Here is a 9654-nt window from a genome sequence, read left to right as displayed (position 1 = left end):
GAGTTCACACCCATTTCGACTACTACCATTCCGGTCTCATTGCATGATCAATCTTATCCACCTGGGTTGAGTATTTATCCCAATTGTATGACTACAGTTGTAACTTCTGTTGAGCGCTCCCAAAGTGTGCCATTGACAAACAATCAGACAACCACTACTGTTATGCCCGTCTTCACCATCCCACAACTGACAGTGGTACAAAAGAAAACTCATGAGTCACAATTTGCTACCCAGCAAGAACAGTACCATTCTCCTGAGTACCACTCGTACCTATTTGATCTTCCTGCAAAAATTGAGAAGCCTGCCCAAAAGATGGCATAAGAAGAAATGACCCAAAGAATGAAAATCTTAGAACAACAGTTGAAAAACATGCAAGGGTCGGCAGGTCAGAACAGTATTACCTTCAAGGATCTATGTATGTTCCCCGATGTTCGTTTGCCACTTGGTTTCAAGACTCCCAAATTTGAAAAGTATGATGGACACGGAGACCCCATAGCCTACCTGAAAAGGTATTGCAATCAGTTAAGAGGTGTTGAGGGAAAAGAAGAACTAGTAATGGCTTATTACGGGGAAAGCCTGACAGGGGTAGCCTTTGAATGGTTTATGGATCAAGAAACCTCTCACTGGCATGTCTGGGAGGACATGGCCCATGCCCTTGTCAAACAGTTCCAATACAACATCGATATCACCCCATACCGCAATTCCCTTTCAAACCTGAAGAAGAAACCAACTGAAAGTTTCAGGGAATATGCCATTAAATGGAGAGAGCAAGCCGCTAGAGTTAAGCCACCCATGGATGACCACGAGCTAATCACTGTCTTCCTTCAGGCTCAAGAGCCAGATTATTTTCAAAACATGATGTCCGCAGGGCAAATCTTTCTCGGAAGCAATCAAAATTGGGGAAATGGTTGAGAATGGCCTTAAGATAGGCAAAATTATAAGTCAAGCAGTTCTCAAAGCTGCAAATCAGGCTGTCCAGATTGAATCTGATAATTTTAGTGATATAAATGGGAAGGATGAAGAAACCATGATGACAATAAGGTCGAGAAGAGGTCTTAGGAGAACAACTCGAAGGTATGAGCAACCTCATCAGGTTTTCGATGATTCCCCCGAGCACTACTATCCACCTCAGAACCTACAATACTCTATTGCTCCACTTCAGTATGTTGTCCAGCCACCAAGACACCCCAGAAGGCGAGCACCAGCATCGCAAAATCTCCACCAGCCTTCACAAATTTTTCAAGTGCCCTATAACCCACATCCAAGCCAGGGTTATAGAGGGGAACAAAGGTTGAAAGATAATTTTACACCAATAGGAGATTCCTATGCAAGTGTGTTTGAGAAATTAAAGCATTATGACATGATTGCACGTATTCCTCCAAATCATGTGGACCCACGTGCAAGAAACTTTGACCCTTCTAAAAGGTGTGAATACCATTCCAATGCCCAGGGGCACAATGTTGAAAGTTGTCGGGATTTGAAAAGAGAAATAGAAAGGATGATCCAGGAAAAACTGATTGTGATCCAAGATAATGACACCCAGAATATCACGCGGAATCCTTTACATGCACATGATAATGCACACTTTGTGGGGATGATGTGTGGTGACATGGAGTATGAGAATCCTCATAGGAACTTGCCAACTGAAATTGGAGAAGGCCATGGTGATTCTGATGAGAAAATTTGTGGCTAAATGTCAAGCTTAGCAATTGAAAAGTCATTCTGTCCTCACTAGGAAGGAATCTTGGCAGCTTGTTTCGATGTTTTTTCTATTATCTGGGTTATTTCAGGGTGTGATCCAGATTTTATTTGTTTTATTGAGTCAAACCCTTCTATCCCTCTATTTTGTTTATGTGAGTCTTGTCTGTCCATTTTGTTGCTATTTTCATTAGCCGGGTTATTTTAGGGTTGTAACTCGGATTTTAGGTTGTTTGTCTTGTTGTTTACTCAATGAAATACAGTTTGTCCTTTTGTGTCATTCCATTCTTAGTTCTTTTCCCGCTAGTTTTAGTGATATGACATGTATGCGGAATTTTTGGCCAGATCTTAGAAAACTGATTTAAGCTTGAATTAGATAAATGATGAAAAAGGAACTTTTGAGGATGAATAAAGAGTTGAAACATTATGGAATTAAGCTCGAATAAAATGACTCGTGGAGGTTAATGATCTTTACCTTCAAATCATTGTAAAGGTCAGGTTTGAGGAAGAATCAATTGAAGTTTATTGGAAAGTTTGACATTAATGGGTGAAAAGTGTCTTCCGACCACGACACACCAAGAAGACAGACATGTTCATCAATGCTGTGTCGCGAAAAGAAACCATGATTGGTACTCTAGAGGCTAGGAGGCCCTTGTTCTGCTACCCAAACACTTTATACCCTTTGTTACACCTTTTGAGACTGTGTTATTTTCTTTGACCACCCTCTTTTGGAATCAAGTTTAGAGTTAAAAGTCCAAAAACTATAGAAAATAAAATGAAAAAAATGAATGAAAAGAAAAGTCCATGTCCTAAGAGTACAAACTGGGGCAACTCTTAGAAAGTTCAAATAATAAAATCAAAAAAGAGAGAATAGTCAAAAGCTCATTCCCCAGAAAATAAAAGTTGGGGCAACTTGTTTAGAAAAAAAAGAAATGGAAAAAAAGATAGAGATAAAAAAAAAGTTAGGTTAGAGGTTTGAACTACGTTAGACCTGATTCTTTTAAAAAGGGATACGTAGGCAGCCTTATACGGTTCGGTCCAACCAAATAAGAATTCAAAAAAAAAATCTCCATTATCAGAAACTGGGGCAAAAATTTTACTTCACTTTTGAAAGAGTCAATTCCAAGAGTTGTAAAGTGTACAACCTATCATATTGACTCTACTTAGAGCCTCCACGCCAACCCTTCTTTCCAACCCTATCCAAAAACCTTCCAAATAAAGACTTTCAAGAATGCCAAGAGACGCATGCAATGAGCAACAGTTGTCTTACTAGTGAAAACCCTCACGGACACTGTAAGACGACGGTAAGCAGATATGAATAAATGAGAGAGACTTGTTGGTGAAAACCCATCGGGGCACCACTAGTCGATAGTGAGTCGTGAAGCTGATGCAAATGATTGACACGAACAAGCCTGACTACAAAGTCATAAGAATAATAAAAGGAAAGGTTGGATTAGTTTGATAGATCGGCCATTAAGTCCAAAATGCATGTCATGATTCATTAAGGCTAGCTATTTAAAAAAAACTCTTCCTTATGTCCTTCTCGAAATGGGCATTTCTTGTTAATATTATTTCTTAGCATCATTGTGTCCTTCACTCTGAGTCAGTCCTTGTCAAAATAAGCAAGAAAAGATTTCAAAATCTGCTACTAGCTTTTCAGTTGCACAAAGTTAATTTGGCCAGCAAAGTTAATTTGGCCAGCACATTCAAGACTCAAGATCAAGCTTCAAAAGACTCATAGATAGGAATCTTGTAACTCGTAGCTGATAGGCTTAGTTAGTTTCTTTTTCATTTTGACTTTGGTGTAATAAGGAGCTTAGCAAGAAAGAGCAGCAGCAGCAGCAGTGAAATCACAGCGTCTCGGTAGCCCCAGCTACCAAAACATCCAGAACTACACTAACCTGATTCCTTTATAGCTGAGGATATGTAGGCAACCTCCGAAGCAAGGTTCGGTCAAATATTTCAAAAAACACTTCCCATGGAGTTTCCAAACGATCAAAAATTGCTCACTTTATCTTTGCGCGAAAACTCTTCATGTTTCCGAGCAAAGAGGGGTAGCTGTGAGCACCGAATTTTTGCCCTAATATAAAATTACTCCTAAAAATCCAAAAAATAGCTTTAAATTATTTTTTTATATTTTTACTTAGTTTTCTTTGTACGTATTCATGTTTGATGCATTTTTAAGTTGCATTTTAAATCCTAAAGAAAATACAAAAATATTTTGAATTTTTACATTTTTTTTATTTTAATTGCATAATCAATTGCATTTGTAGAATACTAAAATACCAAAAAATACATTAATAACTCTACATGTATTCTTAGGCTAGTTAACTAATTAGGTCATTAATCAATTATTGATTAAAATATATATAATAGTTTAGCCACACAAATTGGTTTAGTCAAGCTCATCCTTTTAGAAGCCCAATTACCATGACCCACCTAGCCCAACCGGATCCCCCCTCTCTTTAAAACACTCATTTTCCCAAACCCTAAGAAGGAGACTAGAAGAACAACACAATCGGACCCCTTCCTACACCCCAAAAAAACCCCTAGTCGCCCTATCTTTCACTCTAGCTCATTCAGCTATACTCCTCTCACACACATACACTCAATCGTACATGTCTGAAAGGGCTGAGAGAAAGATTTTGAAATTCAAATCTGAGATTTAGAAATTTTTCAAAAAATAAAGAAGAGGAAAATCGTAGAAAAAAAGAAGAAGAAGAAGAAGAAGAAGAAGAAGAAGAAGAAGAAGAAGAAGAAGAAGAAGAAGAAGAAGAAGAAGAAGAAGAAATAGAAGAAGAAGAAGAAGAAGAAGAAGAAGAAGGATTTCAAAAGCTTGCTACGATTTGAAATGTTAGTATATGGCCTATGTGAGAGATGTTAGTATTGATACTCCTACTGTTGAGTCAGTTCCTGTAGTAAGGGATTTTCCTGATGTATTTCCAACGAATCTTCCGGGTATGCCACCCGACAGGGATGTTGACTTTAGCATTGATTTGTTACCACGCACTCAGCCCATTTCTATTCCACCATACCTTATGGCCCCAGCAGAGTTGAAAGAATTAAAAGTGCAGTTACAGGAATTGCTTGATAAGGGTTTCATTCAGCCAAGTGTATCGCCTTGGGGTGCTCCTGTCTTATTTGTAAATAAGAAGGATGGTTCTATGCGGATGTGTATTGATTACCGCCAACTGAACAAGGTTATAATGAAGAACATGTATCCATTGCTACGTATTGATGACTTATTTGATCAGCTTCAGGGTGCCAGGGTATTCTCAAAAATTGACTTGCGTTCAGGCTATCATTAGTTGAAGATTCGGGAGCCAGATATCCTGAAGACTACTTTCAGGACTCGGTATGGTCATTACGAGTTCCTTGTGATGTCTTTTGGGCTGGCCAATGTCCCAGCAGCATTTATGCAATTAATGAATAGTGTATTGAAGCCCTATCTTGATTCTTTCGTCATTGTGTTTATTGACGACATTCTGGTGTATTCCCGGAGTCGGGAAGATCATGAATAACACTTGAGGAGTGTGCTGCAAATTTTGAGAGAAAAGAAGTATGGAAAATTCTCAAAGTGTGAGTTCTGGCTTGATTCGGTGAGATTTTTAGGTCATATAGTTTCATGCGAGGGGATCAAGGTAGATCCGAAGAAGATTGAAGCAATGTAGAATTGGTCCAGACCGTCCTCAGTTACGAAAATCCGGAGTTTCCTTGGTTTGGGTGGGTATTATCGCCGATTTGTAATGGGTTTCTCTTCTATTGCTGCATCTATGACCAGATTGACCCAGAAGGGTTCTCCGTTCAGGTGGACCAAGGAATGTGAGGAGAGTTTCCAAAAGCTCAAGACAGCTTTGACTACAGCCCCAGTATTGGTATTACCTACAGGTACATGATCTTACACTGTGTATTGTGACGCGTCGCACATTGGTCTCGGCGCAGTGTTGATGCAAGACGGTAGGGTGATTGCCTACGCGTCCAGACAGTTAAAGGTGCATTAGAAGAATTATCCTGTACATGACATGGAGTTAGTAGCTATTGTTCATGCCTTAAAAATTTGACGGCATTATTTGTATGGCGTCCATTGTGAGATCTACACCGATCACCGGAGTCTACAACATCTGTTTAAACAGAAGGATCTTAATTTGCGGCAGTGGAGATGGTTGGAGTTACTTAAGGATTATGATATTACCATTATCTATCATCCTGGGAAGGCCAATGTAGTGGCCGATGCCTTGAGTCGTAAAGCGGAGAGTTTGGGCAGCTTAGCATATTTACCGATAATAGAGAGGCCTTTAGCCTTGGATGTTCAGGCCTTGGCCAACCAGTTTGTTAGACTGGATATTTCTGAGCCGAGTCGAGTTTTGGCTTGCGTGGTTTCTCAATCTTCTCTTTATGATCGTATCAAGGAACGTCAGTATGATGACCCCTACCTACTTGTCCTTGAGGATACAGTTCAGCACGGGGATGCCAAGGAAGTCACTATTGGAGATGACGATGTATTATGGATGTAGGGCAGGATATGTGTGCCTAATGTGGACAGTTTGCATGAGTTGATTCTCCAGGAGGCTCACAGTTCGCGGTACTCCATTCATCCGGGTGCTGCAAAGATGTATCGGGATTTGAGACAGCACTATTGGTGGGGTAGGTATCTCGGTGTCTAAATTGTCAACAGGTGAAATATGAGAATCAGTGACCGGGTGGATTACTTCAGAAGTTAGAGATTCCAGAATGGAAATGGGAGCGGATCACTATGGATTTCATTGTTGGGCTCCCACGGACTCAGCGGAAGTTTGATGCAGTTTGGGTGATTGTAGATAGGCTGACCAAATCAGCTCATTTCATTCCTGTGATTACTACTTACTCTTCAGAGCAGCTGGCTCAGGTATATATTCGTGAGATTGTCAGACTTCACGGTGTACCGGTATCTATCATCTCTGACCGGGGTACACAGTTTACCTCACGGTTTTGGAGGGCAGTACAGTGTGAGTTGGGTACTCGGGTAGAGTTGAGTACAACATTTCACCCTCATACGGATAGGCAATCCGAACACACTATTCAGATACTGGAGGCTATGCTTCGTGCGTGTGTGATAGATTTTGGGGGTGCTTGGGATCCGTTCTTACCACTTGCGGAGTTTTCTTACAACAATAGTTACCAGTCAATTATTCAGATGGCTCCGTATGAGGCTTTGTATGGTAGGCAGTGCCGGTCTCCAGTGGTTGGTTTGAACCGGGCGAGGCTAGACTATTGGGTACAGACTTGGTTCAGGATTCCTTAGAAAAGGTTAAGTTGATTCAGGATCGACTTCGTATCGCCCAATCTAGACAGAAGAGTTATGCGGATCTGAAGGTTCGTGATGTTGCATTCATGGTTTGTGAGCAGGTATTGCTCCAGGTTTCGCCTATGAAGGGTGTGATGAGGTTCGGGAAGAAGGGCAAGTTGAGCCCTAGGTATATTGGGCCTTTTGAGATTCTTGAAAGAGTTGGAGAGGTGGCTTACAGACTTGCGCTACCACCCTAGTCTCTCTGCAGTTCATCTGGTATTCCATGTTTCTATGCTTCAAAAATATCACGGCGATCCGTCTCATGTGTTAGACTTCAGTTCGGTTTAGTTTGACAAGGATTTATCTTATGTTGAGGAACCATGGCTATTTTTGATAGGCAGGTTCGAAAGCTGAGGTCAAAGAACATTGCTTCAGTGAAGGTTCAGTGGAGGGGTCATCTGGTCGAGGAGGCGACTTGGGAGACCGAGCATGATATATGCAGCCGTTATCCACACTTATTCACCAGCTAAGGTACTTTTTCTAACTCCGTTCGAGGACGAACGTTTGTTTTAGAGGTGGAAAATGTGATGACCCAAAATGTCATCATTAAATTTAATAATTAATTCTGTATTCTAAGACCTCAAAAAGCACTATTTATCATTCCTCGATTTGCATACACAGTCCGTAAAAAAAATTTGTAAAACTTTTTATGTGAACAAAGAAAATGGATTAAAATATGAATTAGAGCTTTAAAACTCAACTGAGTTGATTTTGGTCAACATTTTGAGCAAACAAACTCGGATCAGTATTTTGACAATTTCAGTAGGTTCGTATCGTGATTTGGGACTTGGTCGTATGCCCGGAATCAAATTCTGAGGTCCCTAACCCGAGATATGGAATTTTGATGAAAAATTAAAATGTTTAAGTTCAAATAGTGACCGGATATCGAATTATGTGCAAACGACCCCGGAATAGAATTTTGAGGATTCCAACAGCTCCGTCTGGTTATTTTGGACTTAGGAGCATGATCGTAATTTTATTTGGAAGTCCATAGTGGAATTAGGCTTGAAATGCCGAAAGTTGAATTTTTGGGAAGTTTGGCCGAGGGGTTGACTTTTTGATATCGGGGTTGAAATACGATTTTGAAAATTTGAGTACCTCCGTTATGTTATTTATGACCTGTGCGCATAATTCGAGGTAAATCATACGTGATTTGATAGGTTCCGGAGTCATTTGTAGAAATTGGAAGTTTCAAATTTTTATAAGCCTAGAATCTATGTGCGATTCATGTTTTTATTGTTGTTGGATGTGATTTGAAGATTCAACTAAGTTCGTATGATGTATTAGGACTTGTTGGTATATTTGGTTGAGGTATCGAAGGGGCTCGGGCGTGTTCCGGATGGTTAATAGATCATTTTTGGCCTTGGTGAGATGGTTGATATCTGCTGCTGCAATTTTTCTGGCTTCCTCTTTCGCGTTTGCGAGAGGAGCCTCGCGTTTGCGAAGGGTATTCTGGGATGGTGAATTTTTTTTCTACGCGTTCGCGGAGGAGAGGACGCGAACGCGAAGGGTAGGGCAGTGTGTGCATCGCGAACGCGTGAGTGACGTCGCGTTCGCGAAGGAGAGCGAGGCAGCTAGGAACCCCAGTCTTTTGTTCTAGGTGTTCGCGAGGTAAGGGACGCGTTCATGAAGGTCTGAGTTTGCAAAGCTTTGCGTTCGCGAAGCGTTGATCACGCTCGCGAAGAGGAAAGTTGGGCAGCACATTTTTGTGCTTCGCGAACGCGAGACAAGTGTCGCGTTCGCGAAGAAGAAACCACTAGACAGAATGTTTAAGTTCAGAAAATGGGACTTTGTCGCATTTTCCATTTTTAACGATTTGGAGCTCGAATTGAGGCGATTTTTACGAGATCTTCAGAGAAAACATCGAGGTAAGTGTTCTTAACTCAATCTTTGTTAGATTACCCGAATCTATCACTGTTTTTAACATTTAATTAGTGATTTAAGTTGGAAAATTTTGAAAAACCCTCATGGATAGAATTGAAGATTTGAGGGTCAAATTGTTATTGAAATTTAGTCATTTTGGAATGGTTAGACTCGCGATTGAATGGGCGTTCATATTTCGTAACTTTCACCGGATTTCGAGAGCCATTTTCGAGTTAATTTCAGATGTTATTGAAAATTGTAATATTTTCTTGTAGAATTAATTCTATAAATTTTGTTGACTGTATCGAATTATTTATGACTAGATACGAGTCGACCGGAATCGGAAAATCGAGGAAAAAGCATACTACTTGGTTAAATTGGAGCAAATCGAGGTAAGTGACTTGTCTAACCTTGTGTGGGAGAAATTTCCCCTAGGATTGGTATTAATTGTAATGTGATGAAAGTCGTGTACACGAGGTGACGAGTGTGTACAAGAACTCAATGTGAAGGATTATGTTTTTAAATTGTGAAGATCATTGTTGCATAATAATTAATTTATTAAATTTTGTTATATTCTCCATCATTGATTCGATTTGTATACTTAAAATTTGTTTGACCTTTTCCTGCTAATTATTTTACCTATTTGGTTGAAACTTGGTTTCTTTTATTCTGTGCATTATTTGAAATTGATTTTTTTTAAATTAAATATTATTAAAATGAAGTATTTGACATTTTAAATTTGGTATTGAAGCAACGTATTAAAGATT

General features: G+C 39.9%; 1 protein-coding gene across 1 annotated transcript; it reads left to right on the top strand.

The window, feature by feature from the left end:
• Window positions 1–327: 327 nt before the first annotated feature.
• On the top strand, window positions 328–1693 carry LOC138893032 (uncharacterized). The gene is made up of 3 exons (XM_070176801.1): window positions 328–816; window positions 869–1387; window positions 1451–1693. Exons 1-3 carry the CDS (start codon window positions 328–330, stop codon window positions 1691–1693), a joined length of 1251 nt encoding a protein of 416 aa, XP_070032902.1.
• The last annotated feature ends 7961 nt before the right edge of the window (window positions 1694–9654 follow it).

The sequence above is a fragment of the Nicotiana tomentosiformis genome, chromosome 5 (genome assembly GCF_000390325.3).
Source record: "Nicotiana tomentosiformis chromosome 5, ASM39032v3, whole genome shotgun sequence".
NCBI classification, from domain to species: domain Eukaryota; kingdom Viridiplantae; phylum Streptophyta; class Magnoliopsida; order Solanales; family Solanaceae; genus Nicotiana; species Nicotiana tomentosiformis.
This window is presented reverse-complemented; position numbering and strand designations above follow the sequence as displayed.